Source organism: Panthera pardus, unplaced genomic scaffold, assembly GCF_024362965.1.
Source record: "Panthera pardus isolate Hobbes unplaced genomic scaffold, ASM2436296v1 HiC_scaffold_12, whole genome shotgun sequence".
Lineage (NCBI taxonomy): Eukaryota > Metazoa > Chordata > Mammalia > Carnivora > Felidae > Panthera > Panthera pardus.
Window position 1 is genome coordinate 5,050,970 of NW_026526677.1, and position 22,786 is coordinate 5,073,755.

A 22,786-nucleotide genomic window follows, 5' to 3' on the forward strand; every position below is an offset into this window, starting at 1 on the left:
GCCCACCCGTCCGCCCGTCCCTCGGCGCTGCCCCCCGCCCGGGCTCAGGAGCTGTTCCCCGGCGGGTGCAGCGGCGCGGAGGGCCCGCACGGGGGACCAGGCGCACAGGCCTCGCAGGGGACGAGAGCGCGCGACGCGGCGCGGAGCCGGGGTGGCGCCCGAGGGGCGCGCGGCGACGCCGCCTCCAGCCGCGATTTAAAGGGCAGCGAGGGGCGGAGGGATCCCTGCCGATCCTCAGCGCGGATCCCTCCGCCGCGGGCGAAGCGAGGGGACGACTCGGCTGGGCTCCCTCAAAATTCGCTTTTTGTCCCTCCGCCGCCGGGAGCACCCAGCGAGGAACTCGTTTCCTGCCCGTGTTTCTCCGCCTCCCCCCCCCCCCCCTCCGCGAGGCCCGTAAAAGCAACAGAGGCGGCAGGGGTGGCGCGAGGCGGCGTGGTGTCCCTCCGCCCGGCCGAGGGCACTCCTTTTCGTGTCCTTCCACCGTTCCCGGGCGGCGTCCGGACGGCTCACCGGGGGCGGCGACGCGTCTGCGGCGCGAGAGGCGAGGCTCCGGGGCTATGAGGTGAAGGCGCCCGGACACCGGCGGCGGCGCGCGCGGCGCCAGGACCCGGGACGCGGACCCCCGGCGGAGGCGGCCTCTGGGGCGCCGCGGCCGCGCGAGAGGCGAGGTGAGGCCGGGCGCGGGGACGCGGGGGCGCGGCGCGGTGGGGGCGGGGGGCTCCGGCCGCGGCTGGGACTTATTTCCCGGCAGCGGATGGAGCGGACGGTGCTGCGGCGGCAGGCGCCGCCATCTTGGATTTTACTCTCCATTTTTCTCGGGAATTATATTTTGGTGATTAATTTTCTGGGGGGCCGGGAAAGTGCCGCCCGGCAGCGCGGATCCCCCCCAGCGCGGCGGCCGGGCCGCGGGGCCGCGACGCGCCCCGAGGAGGAGCGGGCAGCGCCCGGCGGTGAGCGGGGGGGCAGGCGCGGCGCGGGCGTGCGGGGGCGCCGGGCGGCGGCGACGGCGGCGGGCTGGGGGCGGGCCGGCGGGAGCGGGGGCGCCGGGCCGGGCGGGGGCCGGGGGGCCGGGGCGCGGGGGTGGGGGGGGGGGCGGCCGGGGGAGGGGCGCGGCGGCGGCGGCGGCTGGGCGGCCGGGTGGCGGCGGCGGCGGGCGGGGGCGCGGGCCCTGCAGTGGGCGCCGCCGCCGGAAGGGAGCGGTAGCGGCCGCCGGGCAGCGCGGGGCCGGGCAGCGCCGGGGCGGCCCGCGGCCGCACGAGGGGAGCAGCCCCGCCGCTCGCGATTGGGGGACTCTGTTTTCCCTGTTCTCCAATGGGCAGCCGTGATCGGGCTCGCCCAATCTGCTACCTCTGCCGCGCTCCACTTCGGCTTGTTTTTGTTTGGGCTCGAGCCTCGTTTCAGGGCGCCTCCGGGGCGCGTCCCCCACCCCTCCCCGTTCCTCCGCCGACAGCGGCGCCGGCCTCGGGCCCCCTCGGGCCCCGGCCGTCCTCGCAGAGTGTCGGTTGTCCTTCTGCACACCCACAGGTGATGGGTATCGGCGTCGCTCCCACCTGCGAGGGGCGGGGAGGGGGGGGGGGGACGTGTTTTCAAGGTGACAGCGGGACCCAGCTTGCGGGAATGGTGTGGAAGCACGTTGGACCCGGAGAGATACTCTCGCTCGCTCGCTCTTTGGGCTCCTCTGACCCCGCTCTGGAGCTGTCACTTCCGATCCGTCGAGGGGGGAAGCTAGGATTTACTAGGGAGGTGGACGTGTGTTCTTTGAAGGTGGTGTTTAGGAACTCGCCAGGTGACACGGAGTCCCGCGGCGAGGTCTCGTGTAGAGAGTAGCGGCAGATGAGTTGGTCGGTCGTGACTGTGATTGTTCGTCGGGACTTTTTTGGACTTGAGCTGCTTTCAGCTGTGCGAGAGTACAGTTAAACGTGGGCTTCCAGGTCCGAAGACGGCTGCGTGGGATCATCAGTGGAAGCAGTTGCCAGCCGAGACTTTTCCCTCAAGTCTCTGCTATGGAGAACACGCCTGTAACTTTTGAAGATTCATAGTGAAAGCGTAAATACTTCGAAAAGGGCCCAGAGTGGGGGGAGCATTTTTGCGGGAAATAACCGCCGGCAACTCGTACGTGTTGGAAAACGTAGCTAAAGAGTTGCTTGCTGTAGGTACACGTTTATCTTGTAGCGGAACGTTTAGCCACTTGCAGCGTAGCTGTGTCCCCGTCGCTGTCGGGACGCCGCCGTGTGTTCCAAGAGTAAAGTCCACAAACGCTTTCATCCCAGCATGTGGGGCAACTCAGGCCCATTTTCCAATTTTTAGTCTCTAAACATGCTACATTCTGCTCTCCCTTTCCGAGGCCCTAGCGCCACGAGCTTCCCATGCCTGGCATCTCTTGGTCACATCCTGCCCGGCCTTCCTAGCCCCCTCCCCCCCGGGCCCCCATCCTTCAGAAAGGCCCAGTGAGAGTGTTACCTGCCGGAGGGACCTGCTTACGTCCCTGGACGGTGCAGGGACCAGGGACGGCCGGCTCCGGAGGCCGCACACTTCCTCTGAGCTCCCTGAGCAATTGTTACTTGGTATTGTATTTGGTTACTTGCCTGTCCCTTCAGCTTTCTTGTGAACTTGTGGGGTCTTTATTTATTTCCTCTGCCTGGGGGAGGCATTTGATGAAAGTGAATTTATTAGTCTCCAAGTTACTGAGGTTTGTAGCTTGTATTTAGTTTTTGAAAGGTGTCAGTTCTGATGTTGTTTGAAAACGTTGTCGTTCACAAAGCAACTTAGTTTGAGAGTGAAAGGAGTATTGTGGATACTTAGTCTTCAAGAGAAGATGAGTGGAGGACTCAATTTTGTACCCGTGAACTTCGAAACCAGATTCTTTCAAAAGTCATTTCTAAGTTCTCTCTTACCGGTATGTTCACCTGTCTTCTCAGACCCACTGAACTGCTTTCCGTACTTGAACCAGATACCAGTGGGGTATCCTGGGGGGAGGTGGAGGAGGGTTGGGGGGTAGGGCAGAGCATGATGTGGAGAAGCGGTCACGGGTTGGTTGCGTGTCCAAGCATATAGTGTTCTGTGGGTGGGGGATGCTGGCGTGTCATTTTCCCCTTGGGTCATACAAATCTGGGGTTGAATCTGATTTTTCTCCACATAAGATAATGTGAGAATGTGGCCCATTTGTGTTGCAAAGACCTGTGTAGCCTGTGAACAGCTCCCCTGTCCACAGGAGTGGCCTTCCTGTGGCTTATGAGCAAATTCTTTTGGATAAACCGTGTGGATTACGTTCTTTTACATTCTTGCCTACCATACGTGAGCTTTATTTTCTCTCCGCTCACCAAAATCCTTCTCCATGGAGCAACATTTACAGGACCGTGTTCTACGTTAGCCCTAGGACACGGCAATTTTTGAGTTTTCCATGCAGCGGACCGTGTGTCTTTGCTCCCCTCTGGCACAGTGTTGGTCACATAGATACACCGAATAAACGGGGTATATTTACCCTGTTTGGGGTAACTACCTGCTTGGGGTAGTTTTATTTCAGATCCAGCTATATGCGATAGAAAGACATTTTCTTTATAGGATGTAACTTAATTTTTCAGTCTGATTTTTAGTTTTTATTTTGGGGGGGAAAGCTTATTTTACTGGCCTGTCTTGATGTAGGAAATGGTTTTAATTGCTGTAAGAAGCACAAGCCCACATTATTACAAGATAAAGTTAAAACTAGCTAATGCACTTTAAATTGCAATCATTAGGGTGTTCTACGCATTAGAACACAGTGATTTGAAAAGTAATTTCTTGGGTAGACTGCCAACTTTGAACTCATAAAACAACTTTATATTTGGAGCTCTTAATTTTGAAATGTGACTTAAGCCTTGAAGTTTTAATTAATGCCTGAGTTCCATTGAACGAGCTGTACAAGGAAGGGGTCCTAGCAAACAGTAGGGAGTGAGTACCCTAGGGCATTGTCTAAAGGGTTTTCCTTAAGAAAGATTTTTTTTTTTTTTTTTTTAATTTAAGTGGAGGCGCCTGGGTGGCTCAATCAGTTAAGCATCTGACCTCGGCTCAGGTCATGATCTCACGTTTTGTGGGTTCAAGCCCCGCATTGGGCTCTGTGCTGATGGCTCAGAGCCTGGAGCCTGCTTCAGATTCTGTGTCTCCCTCTCTCTCAGCCCCTCTTCCATTCGTACCCTGTCTCTCTCTCTCTCTCTCTCTCTCTCTCTCTCTCTCTCAAAAATAAATAAAACGACAACAAAAAAGACTTTTAAATTTATTTAAGTGATCTCTACACCCAATGTGGACCTTAAACTTAAGGCTCCCAGATCAAGAGTGGGAAGCTCTACTGACTGAGCCAGCCAGGTGCCCCTGTCTAAAAGATTTAAAAAAAAATTTTTTTTAACGTTTTATTTATTTTTGAGAGAGAAAGTGTGCGCGTGGCGCTGGGGAGGGGCAGAGAGAGAGACACACACACACAGAATCCGAAGTAGGCTCCAGGTTCTGAGCTATCAGCACAGAGCCTGACATGGGTCTTGAACCCATGAACAGTGAGATCATGACTTTAGCCAAAGTCGGATGCTTAACCAACTGAGCTGCCCAGGTGCCCGGGATTTTTGTTTTTATGTGTATTTGTTTTCGGAGTGAGTCAGTGTGCCTGTGTGTGAGAGTGGGGGAGGGGCAGAGAGGGCGAGAAAGAGAATTCCAAGCAGGCTCCGCACTGTTAGTGAAGAGCCTGACACGGGGCTTGGTCCCACAAACCATGAATGAGGTCACTACCTGAGCCCAAATCAAGAGTTGAACGCTTAACCAACTGAGCCACCCAGGTGCCCCTAAAGGATTTTTAATGAGGGAAAGTTTAACACCTTTCTTTAAAATCTTCCTACCAACTCTACATCGTCCCCCCTCCCACCCCACACCCCAGATTCTACAGATCTGTTTTTACTTTAGTTATTTATTGCAGTCCCTTTTTTCCCCCCAAATTTGGTGTTTCCTAGAATATAGAAGTCTTGGCTGAGAGGAAAGGTCATTCCTGACCAATATCTAACCCTATATTTATTAACGTGATCTGAGTTTCTCTTTTCCGAGTCAAATGGAAGAAAGTACTTATCACTTACAAATCTATTTTGATCAACAGACATATTCCCAAATTTTAATAACATATACCTTCATTTAACTGCATTACAGGATTTTAGTAAAACCTTGGATTGCGAGTAACTTGTTCTGGAAGTGTTCTGCAAGACAAGCAAACATTTCTAATAAATTTCAACTTGATAAATGAGCAGTGTCTTGCAGTACGAGTAGTATGTGATGCCAGATGTCACATGATCCCAACTGAGCCAATGGTTCTTGAAATTCGCTTTGATACACAAGTGCTTTGGACTACAAGCGTGTTTCCTGAACGGATTATGCTTGCAAACCAAGGTTTTACTGTATTTTAATTTTTTTTAAGTTTATTTTGAGAGTGACTGCATGTGCTTACATGAGTGGGGGAGGGGCAGAGAGACAGACAGACAGACAAAGAGAATTCCCAAGCAGGCTCTGTGCTCACAGCACAGAGCCCAATGGAGGCTCGACTCACAAACTCTGAGATCGTGACATGAGCCAAAACCAAGAGTCAGACATTTAACTGACTGAGCCACCCAGGTGCCCTGATTTTTACTGTTTTAAAGGAATGCCATGGGGAGAATCCATCCATACAGAAAAGACTCCTAACCTTATTTTTGTAAAGCTGCATTAATGTCTAACGTTAGCTTAAAACAACTTTTGACACCCATATTGCTTGGAGGCAGTGAGTTAGAGTGGATATATTATTTTTATATAGTTGGTGATGGAACCAGGAACCATTTGCATTCTAAAACATTCTCACAAGAGGAGGAAAAAAAGTCACCAGTTTCTGTAGTCATTGATGCTCTAAATTATGTTTTGCTCTGAGTTATGGCTTGCTTCACAGTTCTGCATCCATCATGCTAAAGGGTTCCTAGAACCAGTTTGGCCACTTACTGCCTCTGGCTCCCGCCGGTGCCAGCCAGATTTTGGGCTGTGGGATGTGTGTGAGAGACAAACTCAGACACTACACAGTCTTCTAGCGTTGTGTGCAATTATGGCTACATTACATATAATTCTGGAGCTGGATGAAGGACCATTGGAGTAAGAACCAGTACCTATGTTTCAGTCTGCTCTGTCATTACTTATATAAGACACTGGGCCAAGCCTCAGCTTTGTCAACTGAACTTTAATCTCGAGATCACTTACAATTCCAAATTACATTTTATCTTTTACATTTAATTGCTATCCTATTTTCTTAACTTCTAAGAGCTATTTTAATATTTTGACATCTCTCGAGCACCTGGGTGGCTCAGTCGGTTGAGTGTCCGGCTCTTGACCTCAGCTCGGGTCTTGATCTCAGGGTGGAACCCATGCTGGGCATGAAGTCTACCTAAAAAAAATTGTTTTCTTATATCTCTAATTGGTAAGACATAGTTCATCTCTATATCCTATGTAGTTTTTCCCCTTTTTTTTCCTGAAATGTTATTGAATTGATCTGTAGTTTACAGTCAGTTGGGTTCTAGAATTGAGAGACTAGAGCTTATCAGTGGCTCCAAAAGCTTGATGGCTTCTACTTCTGCACGGCTCCTATTTGTAAGTTGCATCTCTACAAGATGTGTTTGTTTTCTGTTATAATAGTACACAGAAGAAAAAGTAAACAGACGTAGGGGAGCCTTCCCCAGTGATAAGCCTCTTTGTTTATGGGTGATGCACATGTGGCTCAAGTATTGGAGTAAACCCCAGACTCAGTTCAAACACTAGGGTTTTAGACCCAGCCTTACCATCAAATAGCACTTTGACTTCAGGAAAGCAACTTGGTCTCTGAGCTTCAGCCATCTCATTTGTAGGGTCAGTATCCGCCTCACCTGCCTCAAAGGATTGCCATGCAGGTGAACCCTGTCATGTGTTAGGATGAAACAGGCACCTGTGTTTTAACTTGAGCGTCTTTATCAGAACTCCTGCCCAGCAGAATTCCCTTGATGGCATTGGGATTGCCTCCCAGGCAGAAGGCCCCTTCAGGCAAGGGTCATTCCTCTTTCCGCTACTGCACCTTTCTGCCCTCTTCTTCAGATACCCAATTTTCACGGGCTTCCCTTTGGATTTGCACGGTCTCCCACCCTGTTAACCACGCCGATGTTCCTAAAAGCTGAAGCTCACATGCGCCCTCTAGCGTTCCACGGACACAACCAGTATTCCAGCACCACGAACAGTGCCCGCCCGATGGCTCCCAGTAGGTTCTTGATAAATGGTGGATTCTACGTCTGCAGAATGATTCATTTTGTCTGTCTGATTTGTAAAACAAGGGTGCAGTAACTGATACAGTGTAATGATCTCTGAGGAGTATTTTTATTTTCAAGGAAATGCTTATGATATTGCATGACGTGGAGCGATATGTATTTTTAGCAAGAAAACCAACCTACTCTTAGGAAGATGAAGTTCTCCCCACTGAGGAGTAAAGGGGGGCCTGATCCTTCAGCTAGTGAACCAGTGGAGTCTGGGGCTAGAGAGGCCATATGGAGACCTCTCTGCCCTTCAAAAGAGAAAAACAAACCTCACTCAGGGTCCAAGAGGATTTAGACAAAGCCAGTTGCCTCAGAAAATATTTGGTGCTTACATGTAAATAGGTGCCAGGAGTGTTTTTGACCCCCCCCCCCAAAAAAAAAGAAGGGTGATTTTTTTTCTGTATATGTGCTCTTTATTTTCCCTGATCATCCAATGTCAAGTCTGTTCTCATATTATTCTCTTTGCCAACATCCTATTTGTTCCCTTTAAGGCTCTTCCTGGAATTTGTGGTTTCATACTTACTGGGTTGTTTCTCTTTCCACACTATCCTCTGAGCTCCATGAAATTAGGAACCGTGCGTCTTTCGTTCTAGGTTCTTACTCTTCAAGTACGGGGCCGAGTATGTTTAAGATTTTGTCTGCATCAGGATTGTACCGCTTCCTTCATAGTGTCGAGAGCGTACGGGCTCGTAACCCAGCCTTGGCTTCACTTGGTTCTGATTCTCTAGAGCCTGCTCTCGTTTGTAAAATGGGGATGATAGCGGGGGTGTTGTGCAAATCATTGTGCGTGTTTCATACTTTAACTGTATGTAGAGTGCACGTTGGAGAACGTAATGTTTTTATTCAGTGTTAACAAGCACGTGGAAAGGGGCTGTGGCGGGCGTAAGTGACATGGGCCTACAGGTGCCAGCACAGTTCTCCGATGCTGGTAAGAGCAATCTCGTGAAAGTGGTGCCTGGAGAAGAGGGCCGAGAGGGCTCTCTGTCGTGGCGGGGCCTGCCAGGCCACCCCTGCCGCGTTCTTTTCTTCACTCGTGTCTTGAGCAGACGTTTACTTAGCTGTGTGTTGGACGATGTGCCAGGCCCCTCACTGCACTTATCCCCAAACTAAGCGGGTGCTGCTTTGCAAGACCCCCGTCTCTCTCCCAGTGTGTGCCTCTTGCCCGTTGTATTTCTTCTCTCTTCCCTCTTCCTTTCCTTCCATTTAAAAGGGAGGCCCATGGTAAAACTCAAGTTTTTTTTCCCTTTGGTTTCATGTATTGGTAGCATATTATCTTGTCAGAAGTGAATTACTTTGGGCAGGGAATTTATCCCCTGAGCCTGTTTCTTTCAGTCCAAGGCAAAAAGCTCTGAAGTTCTGTGATTCTTTGAATTGAGAGAATGTTGAAATGCTTGGGAACCTGTAAAGTCCTTTTGTTGACGTTACCGTCTTAACGGCCCCCACTTTTCTCCTGAATTACGGTGTCTTATGAGCACTTCACTTGGATGGTGACCCCCTTCTCAAATTTAGCACATTTAAGCTTTCTCATCTTTCCTATAAACCTGTTCCGTCTTTAGTCCCTAATTCAGTTAATGGCAGTCTTGCAGTCTCCCCAGCTGGAGACTTCTGACCCGTCCCAAATTCCTTTCTGGTCCTCACCACCTGTGTCTGATTTGTTACCAAGTCTTGCCAACCTTCCGCGTGAAACACCAGAGCTTTTCCTCCGCTGTCCACTGCTCTCGTTGATTTAATTTCCTCTCTGCCTCCAGTCACGTGCATTTTGCCACTAGGATACTTCACGGAGTACAGTTGAACAAATTCTGCAACCTTTCCTGTGTGTAACCAAAAAAAATAAAAGAAGTTCCTATTTCACAGGATGTGAGAATTAAATGGTAATAAGTGAAGGAAGTATTATTTATTTTTTTTAAAGTGGACTTACAGCGGGGTGCCTGGCTGGCCGAGTCGGAGGAGCACTTGACTTCTTCATTTCGGGGTTGTGAGTTCAAGCCCCACGTCGGGGTAGAGATTACTTAAAATCTTGAAAAAGAAAGTGGAGTTACAGTAAGGAAAAAATGTTTCACCAGAAACACATCAAGCGGGATTCCACTGTAACAAAATCTGTAGTCCCTCTGGTTGTTGACGTGTGAAGGTGTAGTTTGGTATGATTTGTAATCATACATTGTTGCCAGAGTCACATTCCTTCTCTTCGGGAGCAGTACGACATGCAAGGCTGGTCTCTGTTCTGTAGCATAAATCTGGTATTTTTTTTATTCTCTTGAAAATTTGTATTTCTTTTAATGGGTATGGTGATACGATATTTTTCTTGAGAGAGTCATAACTCTAGGATAAGGAATGGAGGGCAGATTTCTGCTTCTTTTTTTTTTTTTTTTTTTTTTTTAAGTCTATTTAGTTGACAGAATACCAAGCAGGCCCAGTGCTGTTAGCACGGAGCCCGGCGCGGGGCTCAAACTCCCAAACCGTGAGATCATGACCTGGGCCGAAACCAAGAGTCAGATGTTTAACCGACTGAGCCACCCAGGTGCCCCATTTGCTTGATTGTTTTAAGTTTTGTGAACAATGCAGCAACCTGTCTGACCCTCTGTTTCCGTGTTTGTTGCCTGAAAAGAGGGGACAGTTGGAGATCTTTATTTTACTAGCAATTTCTGCTTGTTAAATCCTGTGCCACACCAGGGAAGTAGGCCCTATTTTCATCGTACTCATGAGGCGTTTGTGAGGTTGAATGACCTGTCCGTGGCTGTACTGCTGGAGGGTAATGAATGGGGCCGGAGCGGAACCTAGGTGCATTGACCCACATCCATCGAGAGCCGCATCCTGAACCCTCTGTGCTCTGCCCCTTGCAGACTTAGTCTTGGCCTTTAAGACCTGGCCCAAGAGTCACCTTTTGGAAGTTTTTCGTCACCCTTGTCTTTGCCCTGTGAGAATGGATTGATTGTTCTTTGTTCTATTTACCCCCTATCTTCTGAGGAATTATTGGCTGTACTTACAGACTTTTGACACTAGGTGGCATCTGTTTATAGAAAAGTAAAATGCTGTTTGGGTCTCAGGGAAGAGTAACAAAGGAAGCATCCTTGATTTTATTTATAGGCTCTACTAGGTAAGCAGATGGGCCAGATGTGGACAGATGGGGAAGCAGGTGGTTTTGTTTTGTTTCTGTGGAATTTCTCCCGACAACCGCATCAGCTGACACCTTTATTTTGAAAATGCTACTGAGACAACTGGAGACACGAATCCTTTGTTGTGATCCGTATCGGATGTGGAGAAGTAAAGACTGATGAATCAGTACGTTTCACACGACAACCATTAGAGGCGGGTCGGTTACACACTCCGCTGCAGATCAGTGGCCGAATGAGCGGCTTTAAGTGTTGTGATGTCTGCTCGTGGACTTACCAGCAGCGCATGGTTTGCGGTTTCAGATGTTCTGCTAAATGAAAAATCTCCTCTCTGGGTTTTAACTTTCGTTTTTATTGTAAAATGTTTACATAAATATAAACAAGTGTTCAATCGTAACACTTCTACGGAAGGTCTTGGTTATCTGGGGTTAAAGCACAGTGCCTCAGCAAAACGTGTGACTGAGATGCTAGCTTTATCTTCAAAATCTGTATCTCTCTCTCTCTGTAGCCATGAATTTATAATGGCAGTTGAAGGGGGGAGATAACCGTTGTTATTTTTTTATTTAAAAACTTTTTTTTAACGTTTATTTATTTTTGAGACAGAGAGAGACAGAGCATAAATGGGGGAGGGTCAGAGACAGAGGGAGACACAGAACACGAAACAGGCTCCAGGTTCTGAGCTGTCAGCACAGAGCCCGACGCGGGGCTCAATCCCACGAACCGCGAGATCATGACCTGAGCCGAAGTTGGGCGCCTAATCGACTGAGTCACCCAGGTGCCCCATAATAACCGTTTTTAAAAGTATATTTAAAACAACTTTTTAAAGGTGTTTATAAGTTTTTCCTGTGATACGTTGCAATTTTATGTGTTTTGGGGGTCTGGTAACTGTAAAGCATTTTTCCTTTGGTTTACTTTGTCATGGTCTCTGTATTAGTTTCTTGTGGCTGCTGTAACAAACTGCCACAAATCTGGTGTGTTAAGACAGCAGAAATGTATTCTCCGCTGGGGAGGCCAGAAGTTCGCCCGCGGTTTCACAGGGCCAAAATCAAGGCGTGGTATGGCTCCCCCTGGAGGCTGTGGGACAGAAGTCTGTTCCTTGCCTCCCCTAGCTTGTACGTCCTTGCCTCTCCTGTCAAATCTCCCTCTGCTGCCCTCTTGTAGGGTCGCTTGTGATAGCATTTAGAGCCCACTCAGATAACCTGTTTCGTTTCAGAACCCGTAACTTAACCGCCTCTCCAAAGAACCTTTGCTTTATAAACATTCACAGGCTCCAGATTAGGACCCGATATCTTTGGGGACCGTTTTCCAGCCTACTATAGTCTCCTTTGTAGCAGTTAGCACTGCCATTTCAGCATGATTCATGATCCTGTCTCTGGCCATCGTTTTATCCTGAAAGGGGGTGGGGGGAGCATTACGATGCATTGTGGGAAATTGCTCCCAGTCTGGTGCCATCTCTTGCCGCATCAGAAGGGGCTTTACCACCTGAGGCTGCCTGGGGATGCTGTTAAGTTGGCTGAAGCAAAACGCTTGATCGCTTTGACTCTACAAAACCCGGGGAAGAAGAAGAAATGATACTTAGTCATCTGACCTCGCAAATGACACTTCTGACAGTATTTATAAGAGCAAGTTGTAAGGTTACAAGTCTGATCATAAATTCACGATAGTTTTCTCGAGTGCTTAACTGTCTTGTCAAAATGTATTCTAGGCTTAGCGTATTGTAACGTGGGATATTGATCACACGTGATTCTGATAGCTTTGCGGGGGGGGGGGGGGGGGCTTCTTATATTGGCCTGATAGTATGAATTATTATTTTAGAATTCCGTGGGACCTTGGATATCTATTGATTACAGATGGATTTGGCATAATTTGATAAAGACAGATTTGCAATTCTTTGATATATCGTTGTGGAGTCCTTTTGTAACTTTAGATTCAAAAGAAAGTACTAATCACCAGTTGGCCTGTATGTAGCAGTTAGGTTTGAGCCTAAAAAGGGAGATGTGATAGGAACGGACCTGTGCTTTGTTGAGTCTTGTGCTAGGTTCCGGTGATCCCAGAGTGCACCTTAGCTAGCATCCGCTGCAATGGGAAAGCCAGGTGTCGCCAAGTAATTACACGAAGAAGCGAGGACAGTTGAAAGAGAAAGCTTCTAAGAAGGCAGCCTGTGGGACGGAGGACTGGGGGGTGGGGGGACTGATGGGCAGCTTGACCGCATCCCAGGTACAGAGCCCGTGTACACGCCTAGCACGCTAGCGGGATGAGGCCCCGGGCTGTGTCTGGAGGTCTGGCTGGAGCGCGGGGAGAGGGGCAGGGCCGCACCATGCAGGACTTTTTGGGGATCAGCAAGGTAAGTCGTGTTACTGGTAGTTCCTAACAATTTCCAGATACTACTTGTGTTTCTGCTATTGCACAGAGGTTGGACATGTGAGGCCCCAGAAGGGAAATTGGATTTGTACTTCACTGGTGGGTTGCACTGACCCTAGCCTGTGCATTCACTGCTGGCCCCGGGGGGGGGTGGGGGGGGGCATTTTTGTTCTTTGTGGGGGGGTTGTTTTCTCTCTGGACAGTGCTTTCTTTCATTTTTATGCTTTTGTGTTTGTCTTCCTTGTGCTTATTTTAACAATAAAGCTCTAGGGAGGCTGCGACTGTGGTGCTTGAGTATCACGGTCTTTAAGCAGAGGCGTCAGAAACTCGTGGAAGTATTTCAGTGACGTGTTAGACTTCCCTGATGTTTGAATTGCCATAATTAAGGTTTTAGAAATTGGCTTTGACGACATACATAAAAATGATGCAGAAGGATTTTTGTGATGTCTGTCTTATTTTCCTTTTAATATCTCTGTGCCAAATTTTTATTATAAAAGTAATACATGCTCATTTTGAGAAGTTGAACCTTGTGAAAGATATACCGCGTAACAAAAAAATTGCTTGTGATCTCATTCTCCGGAGATAATTCTGTTAGCTATTTGGTGTTTCGGATTGTTTTCTTAGGATATTGTAGCTGAATCACTTGAAAATTGTTTGCTCTGTTTTTTTCTCAGTAAAGTTTTTGAAAAGTTCTCCGGCAGGCTTTTTTTTTTTTTTTTTAATCCTGCTTTTTAAAAATGTGTGCAGGGGTGCTTGGGCAGCTCAGTTGATTAAGCGTCAGACTCTTGATTTCAGCTTGGGTCATGATCTCACAATTGTGGGATTGAGCCCCACATCAGACTCCACACTGAGCATGGAGCCTGCTTAAGATTAAGATTCTCTCTCCCTCTCTCTTCTGCCCCTCTCCCCTGCTAGCACTCTTTCTCTTTCAAAATAAATAATAAAGATAAACCTTAAAAATGTGTGCTACCTTCTCAACCACATGGGACTTGTTTCTTTGCCGTTGGATAATTTCTGTAAGATAAACTGCCTGAGACAAGTTCAACATGTAGTCTGGTTAGAGAATTTAAAAAAAAAAAATTTTTTTTAACATTTATTTAATTTTGAGACAGAGAGCGAGCATGAACGGGGGAGGGTCAGAGAGAGAGGGAGACACAGAATCTGAAAAAGGCTCCAGGCTCTGAGCAGTCAGCACAGAGCCCGACGCGGGGCTCGAACTGACGGACCGTGAGATCGTGACCTGAGCCGAAGTTGGACGCTTAACCGACTGAGCCACCCAGGCGCCCCTCTTTTTTTTTTTTAATGTTTGTTTATTTTCAGAGAGAGAGACAGAGAGAGAGAGAGACGGACCATGAATGAGTGTGGCAGGGGCAGAGAGAGAGGGAGACAGAGGATCCCAAGCAAGCTCCATGCTGCCAGCACAGAGCCCGACTTGGGGACTGATCTCACGAACTGAGATCGTGACCTGAGCCAAAATCAAGAGTCAGATGCTCAACCGACTGAGTCACCCAGGCTCACCTGGTTAGAAAATTCCTGATGGTGTCACAGGAATTATATTAAAATTCTTGATTTATTCAGAGTCATTGTTTTCATTTTACTGACAGTTTTTAAAATTCTGGTTTGTGTTTAAGACATTCAAGTAGGAAAGGATTGGAACAGAGTTTTCAAATTGAGCATGAGCAGTTAAGTCAGAAGTCACTCAACAGTCTATAACCCCTTGTGTGCCCATAAAGGGACAGTGAAAGGAGAGAAGGACATTGACGTTTGTTGATGCTCTGTCACTGCTGGAACAGTGCAGGCACTTGATGTGAAGCAAGCACATTTTCTGTGAAACAACTCTGCTTCGCTTTGAAAATTTTTTAAGTATTGGGTTTTTTGTTTGGTTGGGTTTTTTTTTTTTTTTTTTCCAATTATAAATAGATTTGCTGTAAACATTTGGAGGGTAAATTTTTTTATGTTCATCTCATTCCCCCAAAGATAGGGAATGCTGTTGGTGATTTGAAATGTGTGGTGTGCCTCTTACCTTAGTGGTATTATCATAGGAAGTTTCCTCTTGTTTTTCTTTATAAACTTATTTGCAAATTCTTTTTTATTTTTATTTATTTTTGAGAGAGACAGAGACAACGTGAGTGGGGGCAGGGGGGTGGAGCAGAGAGAGAGACTCCCAAGCAGGCTCCACGCTGTCAGCACAGAGCCCAATGCGGGGCTCGAACTCGGGAAGCTGAGATCATGACCTGAGCTGAAACCAAGAGTCAGACACTTCACCAACTGACCACGCAGGCACTGTAAACACTTTTTATTTTTGAGTAATCTCTACACACACCGTGGGCCTCGAACCACCACCCCGAGATCAAGTCATGTACTCCACCAGCTGAGCCAGCCAGGTGCCCCTAAAAAGTTTCCTCTTTAAATACAACTGTAAGTCTTTAAATATTGTCCTCTTGGAGTGCAGGTCTTTTAAAAAAAATTTTATTAACATTTATTTATTTTTGAGAGAGGGGATGGGGGGAGACAGAGCATGAGCGGGGAAGGGGCAGAGAGAGGGAGTCACAGAATCTGAACCAGGCTCCAGGCTCCGAGCTGACGGCACAGAGCCCAATGCGGGGCTCGAACCCATGAACCGTGAGATCATGACCTGAGCCGAAGTCAGACTCTTAACAGACTGAGCCACCCAGGTGCCCCGTCGACCCTTTTTTTAAATCCACGGTTGATGGTAGAATCTGAAGAATCTGAATTCCTTCCCCACCTGTTGGTCCAGTGAAGCCACGTGAAGTGAATCTTCCTTTCCGGTCGACTTCAGAGTGGGTGAACCTCTCAGGGACACATACTGGCTGTCCCCGAGTGCTGCCTCAACTGCCCTTCCTTAGAGCCTGCTTGCACCGATCTTGTTCTTGTGAGCACTCTGGAAAGTAGAGGGAGCCGAGCTTGTGCAGCCCCCTCAGGAACGCCCCGTTACGCTCAGGTGCTCTTTGTTATTCCTTTAGAAAAGGAATCGTCTTTTTTTTTTTTTAATGTTTTTATTTATTTTTGAGACAGAGGGAGACAGTATGAGCAGGGGAGGGGCAGAGAGAGAGGGAGACACAGAATCGGAAGCAGGCTCCAGGCTCTGAACTGTCAGCACAGAGCCCGACATGGGGCTCGAACTCACAGACCGCGAGATCATGACCTGAGCTGAAGTCAGACGCTCAACCGACTGAGCCACCCAGGCGCCCCGGGAATCTGTTTGTTTAAAAACTTGTTGTTAAAAAAGAGCCATATAAACTCTGAAGGCATGCTGATCTCAAATTAACCTTCCTTTCATCTCCCTCCCCTGAGTTTAATTTACATGTATTCTTTCGGTCACATGCAGCTTTCTCTCATTTGAAACAAATGACACAGGACTTAGGACTCTTTCTGTTCATTATTCCCTATGTTCCCCTCTGCCATCTAACTCTTTCCCCACGAGCCCGTGTTTCAACACTTCACGTCTGTTCTCAGATCGTCAGCGGCCCATCTTGCCCTTGAGTTTTGATGACTGAAAGAGCTTTGCCCTGTGAGCGTCTGCGGCCCGTGCCCGAGTCGGTCACGCGCTTCCTGAAGCGCTGGTCCCTGTTTGGTCTTTGCTTTTCCTCCCTGACCAGTTGCTCCTTTCAGTTGCCTTTGCTGCTGGGTCCTGGTCTGAGGGCGGCTCCCTGTGTCCTTAGCCTTCTTTCACCTGCACTCACCCCCTGGGTGATTGCATCTCGTCCCATTAGGGCACCGGCCAGCCTGGACCAGTACTCCAGGCCCTGAGGTCCAGCGGCCCCGTCTGGCGTCTGTCTCTCCTGGGCATCTCGAACATGACCGAAACTCAAGTCCTGCGCCCCGACCCCTGCCAAAACCTGAGCTGCCTGTAGTCTTTGCCACCTCTGTAAATTCTGTGCTTCAATTTGGAGGCCTGTTAGAGTCCCCTCTTTCCCGCAGTCTGCTTGCAGATCCTGTCTATCTGCGAACCTTCAGAAAAGATCCCAAAACCAGTGACTTCTTGCCACCCGTGCTGCCCCAGGCCACTGGTTCATTGCAGTAGCCTCTTAACCGGTGCTTTCTCTCATGTTCCCCAGTTATTACTGGCTTCATTAGATCTGCTTTTTAAAAAGCATTTATTTGTGAGCTTTCCTCCACATAGCAAGCGGCTAGTGTGGGCCTTTAAAATTGTAACTTAGACCACGTCAGTCCTGCTTTCCATCTCCCTGAGAGTCCATGCCCAAGTGTCAGCAGTGGCTTTGACACTCTCCGTTACATGTTCTGGCACCCCTTCCGGTCTCCCTCCTGCCCCCTCCCTGCTCACCCCGCCGCAGCCACACTGGACTCTGTGCTGGTCCTCTGCACACCCACTGCTGCCTCCCTTTCCCACCCCCTTGTCACCTGAAACACTCCCTGCCGCTTAGAAACCGCTTGATTTTCTCCAGGGTGCTGGCATTTAATTGCTAATTTGTTACTTCCCAGCAATTTTTTCATTAGAATGTAAGCACAGATGAGGGCAGAAACCTGGTTTTGTCCTTTGCTGTATCCCCCGGGCCTGGAACCGGAATGTAATAGATGTCTAATAATTTTCCTGATTTACGCACTTGACCCTTGAACCCCCTGTGTGGTCAGAATTCCACATACAACTTTTGACTCCCCAAAAACTTAGCTACCAACAGTCTACTGTTGACTGGAAGCCTTATCGACAAAATAAATGGTTAACGTGAGTTTTGTATATTACACGTATGATATGCTGTATTCTGCAATAAAGCTCCAGAAGGTGTGATTAAGAAAATCCTAAGAAAGAGAAAACACATTTGCAGTGCTGGACTGCATTTATCGGAAAAAAGTTGACGTACAAGTGGATCCGTGCTGTTCAGGGGAATCGGAACAGAGAGGGATTTGGCATCGTTACTCCGTTTAAGGAGTGGCCTCTACTCTTTGAAATTTTTTTTTCTGCCAATTTTGGGGTAAATTTCAGGTAATTCTTACTTCTGAATATAGTGGCCAGTTGGTTCAGACACTGTCAACCAAGCCAAGTCCATGGTGGTATTTGTGAGCCAGCTGTTCCCCGGGCCAGAGAGACCGCACCCTTGCTGATGTTGGGCGTGGGGCCGCTGTGGGAGCCGTGAAAGGCTTTAGGCTTCGCTGGCCTCCCCATGTTTCTCCACAGGCTACTGCGATGTCAGCTGTGTGAGCTTTTGGGCTTCGTCTCCACCTTTAACGTGTAAGTGTTCTTTCAGCTTGTGGTCTTAGGGGAAAGATGGCACCAACGAGAAGAGTCCGCACTCAGGAGGCCAGAACAAACAAACAGCGACCTCATGATTAGTAGGGCATACGTTCATTTTGAGCTAGAAATTTATAAATAGCCCCCAAATTCTGATAGTTTCACTAGAACTGGTTTTTACGAAACAGTTCATTTGTGAGCTTAAGTAGTGTCTTTTGCCTTAATGGTAACTGCCGCCGTCTGGACAAGGGGAGCGTATGGGAGCCTCAGCTAGAATGTATCCAGGCGGGCAGTGTAGTCATACCAGTGAAGTTCAGCCATGTTCTGTGATTGACGGCGTGATACCTTAGTATCTTAAAAGTTCAAACAAAATAATATCGGTTGGCTGCAACAGAAGTGAGACTGGAGGGGCGCCTGGGGGGCTCACTCGGGACTTCGGCTCAGGTCGTGATCTCACGGTCCCCACGTCGGGCTCCGCGCTGTGTGAGGCACGCCTGGGATGCTCTCTCTCTCTGCCCCTCTCCTGCTCGCACACACTCTCTCTACAACAAAACAAAACAAAACTTGTAAAAAATGAGGCTTGAGGTTATGAATTTGCTTCAGTTTGGATGGATCATTAATCCTCACCCTCAGTTCATTGGAATTACGTATAATTTCTGTGTTCCCCGCACTGGGCTGCAGTGTGCTGCTAAAATGACTTCTTGGCGAACTGTGCTTCATTCTCAGGGAAAAAAATTGGTCGATAGGTCTAATGTCCTCAGGTTAAAATTTTGGCCTGTGTTCTTTGCCCTCTCAGATGAGCTAGCGGATGAGGAAGTAGCTGAGAACAATAGTTTTCACACCGAGTTCAGTCACGGTCACCTGGAGGCTTATTAAAAGCAGGTTGCTGGATTTCACCCCAGGTTTTCTGCTTTTTATCTGAGTGAGAATCTCAGTTGGGACTTAAGCGGAGAGATTACTTACTGTTCCTTTTGTCCCTTAAATCTCTCTGAAGCCACGTTGCTCTTTTCTGTTCATGTGTAGTTCTATTTTACGTCTCATCATCGAGGGATATTAGGACTGCTGAGTCCTAAAAACACATTCTCCAGCCATTCTCCACGAGTTGTGTGTTCCGTGAGGGCATTCTCGAGATGGACTTCCTCAAGGACCAGATGCACCTCGCCTGGTCCTGGTCCTGGTCCTGGTCCTGGTCCTGTCCTGGTCCTGCGAAGGCACAGACTCCGGGCGGAGGCGGGAGGGCGGGTGGTAGGGAGGGGCGAGTGGCGGCACTCACGTCTTCAGGAGAGGACTTGAGAGGGTCAGGTTATAACTGTGGTATTTTACAGCCTAAAACACAGACAGAGATCGTTCCTGTTAGGCATAGGCCACACCTTCATTTATCGATTCTTTCGTCACTTGAGGGCCTCGGATCCGGTTTGTGCTGTGCTGGAGAACGAGAAAACGAGTTCTTGGCCTCAGGAACTCGGGCAGTTAAGGAGGCAGGCAGTGTAGTGACATAAGGGTTTCCACCTAAGTTTTGTAGTAGGGATGTCCACCTGAATTTGGCGGTGAGGGTCAAGGAAGACCCCGGAGCGTGAAGAGGTTAGCCAGACGAAAAGATGGGTCGGACTGGTACAGGCACAGGCGAAGGAAGAGTGTCGTGGGCCTTGCCTTTTTTCCAGGCTTTCTTTGTCTTTATGCTTCAGAAGCGTACTGCTCCTAACTCCTCTGCCTTTTCTTCTGAGTACACATACAGGACATCTGGTCATCAGTAGGTCTCGTGTTCAGTCTGATAAAACGTAATCATTGAAAAATCTTCAGCTTATAACCACTGTGTCTGTAGTTTTACCTGCCTTTCCTTTTTTTCTTTTTAATTTTTTTCATGTTTATTTTTGAGACGGAGACCGTGCGGGTGGGGGGAGGGGCAGAGAGAGGGAGACCCAGAATCCGTAGCAGGCTCCAGGCTCCGAGCTGTCAGCACAGAGCCCGACGCGGAGCTCGAACCCACGAACGGTGAGATCGTGACCTGGGCTGAAGTCGGACGCTTCACCAGCTGAGCCACCCAGGCGCCCCGTACCTGCCTTTTCCGTTGTTCGTGCAGCGTTTTCTGGGTTTCGTGAGGCGGACAAGAAAAAGGAAAGGCTAGGCAAATGAAAGTTGAGTGCCAGTTGAATTTAAGTGGAAGAGCCAGGAGAAGAACACATAGTAGAGAACGTTTGTAAACAGCATCCTTAGTACGGATCAGACATTCTTTACCTTGTACGTAAGCGTGTGCCTCACACACGCACTTTACCACCGTGAAGTCACACGCAAGTCCTGTGACCGTGGAGGAGACCTGAGATCAGGTAAAAATTCAGTGTTTCGTATTTTTGTTGGGTATTGTTAAAGGCGTGACCAAGTATACATTTCTGGAAGTACCTCAGAATAGTTTATCATTTGTGTTGCTCTGTGCGTTCGTAAAAAAATAAGGGAAGTCGGCCTGTGGGTGGTCTAGCGAGAGACCCTCGGGCGGCAGTGCCGGGTTCTCCTGGGGATCCTGCCCCCAGCCTGATCGCGTGGCTCTGGGCACGGGCGTCAGCCTCTCTGGCGTCGGTTCCACGTGCAGATGGAAGGAACTGTACTGGGCTCTTCAGGTACCTTTAGCTCTGAACTTTTGTGTTTTTGCACTTTCTTATCCTGGAGCCTTTTTAGTCTGATTTATATTAGAGCATAATTCCATAATGAGGTGATGCCACGGGCACCCCTTTCTGTGATCTGTGACACTCTTATTTCCAAAGGGCCTTACAGATTATGAGCATCCCTCACTAGCCAAATCATTCACTTCCCAAATTCAGCTAATTAAAATTCAGATGGTGAGGGATCTCTCTATATTAGCAGATATTACAATTACTCAATTTTTGTTGCTATTGTAAAGGCAGACATTTCATGATGGGCAAGACTTTGATATTTGAGTATCGGTCCCTGAAGTACCTTGAGCATTGACTTCAAACTGACAACAGAAAGGCAGAGCTGTTGTGGACAAAGCTTGACTTAGACACCTTTTCTTAAGCTCTCCTCGTAACAGAAGAGAACATCCTTGGGATTTTCTCACACAGTTAATACACTGTTCCCAAAACATGTAATTTTTGTTAATATTTGTTTGCTTATTTTGTTTTTAAAAAAAAATTTTTTTTAATGTTTTTATTTATTTTTGAGACAGAGAGAGAGCATGAGCAGGGAAGGGGCAGAGAGAGAGGGAGACACAGAATCTGAAGCAGACTCCAGGCTCCGAGCTGTCAGCCCAGAGCCCGACACGGGGCTCGAGCTCACAGACTGCGAGATCATGACCTGAGCCAAAGTCGAACACTCAACCGACTGAGCCACCCAGGCGCCCCTATTTGCTTATTTGGGAGAGAGAGAGAGAGTGCACAAGCAGGGGAGGGGCAGAGAGAGGGGGAGAGAGAGAGAGAGTCCTGAGTGAGTTCTGTACTGCCAGCACAGGGCCCGACGCCGGGCTTGAACTCAGGAACCGTGCGATTGTGACCTGAGCCAAAATCAAGAGCCCGATGCTTAACCGACCGAGCCACCCAGACGCCGCTACCAAAACGTGTAATTTGAGCAGATTATTAAGCTGTACCTAAACGTCCGCATAACAAGGTGCAAAATTATTCTCACTGGCGAGCAAGAGATAGATACTCACGAGCACTTAACTCTTTGTCGGTGGCTGTTTGCAGCACAAGCAATGAGCAAGAGTGAATTCCTGTCCAGAGTCTGGGCGTGCTGAATGACAGCACAGATGACACCGGATGGCTTGGGGAGCCGAGTGGTCCTTAAAGAGTGGAAACATTAGTTACTAAATTACCTTTTTTTTTTTCCTCCGAAAAAGTCTTTATTATTTATTACATACAGAGGGGAGGAGTTCAGTCGTTGGCTGCCACTCTCCTCACGGCTGCCAGGACGTCGCTCAGCACCTCCCTCGTCCTTTTGGCATGGATGTGCGTCCCCTCCCTTTTCTCGACGAACTTGTGGTGCGCTTGTCCTCGGAGGCGTCGGGCAGCGCGTGGCGCACCTCGGGTGGCGTCCTGCACGAACTCGGGGTGTGCTTGGTGAGGGGGCCACGGCCGGGCCTTGACTTGCTCCTGTCCTTCCCTCCTGGTGGCCCTTTGCTGAGCGCCCCCGCGCCACCCCCCACCCCACCCCCGCCCAACGCAGAGCCTGGGCTGCTGCTCCTCGGTGGCCCCTCGGTGGCCCCGGCAGCCCGAGACGGAATTCCTTTCAATACTTTGTACCTTTCTCAAGGGTCCGGGTGGCATGGTCTCCTACGTACTTACCTCCCGGTTCTGTTTTTCATGTTTTGTTTTGTTAGGAGAGAACGTTGGAATTATTCTCTAAGCTATCTGAAGAGAACGACTCAATGCACCTGGGTCAGGCGGTCTGTGGGCATGAAGTGGTTGGGAGAATCCAAGAACATGGTGGTGAATGGCAGGAGGAGTGGAGGCAAGTTGTCTAATGACCATCCGCAGAGCCCGGCCAAATTGCAGCCCGCGGGGAAGGAGGCCGCGAAGGCCGGCAGACACGCGGTTGAGAGGAGGTCGAGCAGATGTATGTACACGATGCAACTGTCATTTCCGTTGTCGCGCGGGGCGGCGATGCCTCGCAGCTTGTACCGTGTGTTCTGTCTCTGCTGTCTCCAAAACAAGTTTTCATGTTCTCCCAGCTAACGGTGCAGGTTTTTCTTTCTTTCTTTCTTTCTTTTTCACCCTTTCAGAGTTTTGACAGTCCTTACTCTCCTCTGACGTGTACGCCTCGAGTTCGGTGCCTAATAAGATCGCTTTAATTATGCT

The 22,786-nt window shown here is 48.8% G+C and overlaps 1 protein-coding gene across 6 annotated transcripts in view; it reads left to right on the forward strand.

The window, feature by feature from the left end:
- The first annotated feature begins 411 nt into the window (after window positions 1-411).
- KMT5B (lysine methyltransferase 5B) overlaps window positions 412-22,786 on the forward strand; it is a 57,521-nt gene continuing 35,146 nt past the window's right edge. For 3 of the 6 annotated variants that reach the window (XM_019415209.2, XM_053899368.1, XM_053899369.1), the window contains exon 1: window positions 22,309-22,544. In XM_019415209.2, coding sequence (XP_019270754.1) covers window positions 22,385-22,544 — 160 coding nt within the window. In that variant the 5' untranslated portion in view covers window positions 22,309-22,384. Of the gene's footprint in view, window positions 669-828; window positions 951-22,308; window positions 22,545-22,786 lie in introns of those variants that run through there. The other 3 variants (XM_053899365.1, XM_053899366.1, XM_053899367.1) reach the window with 3 other exon arrangements.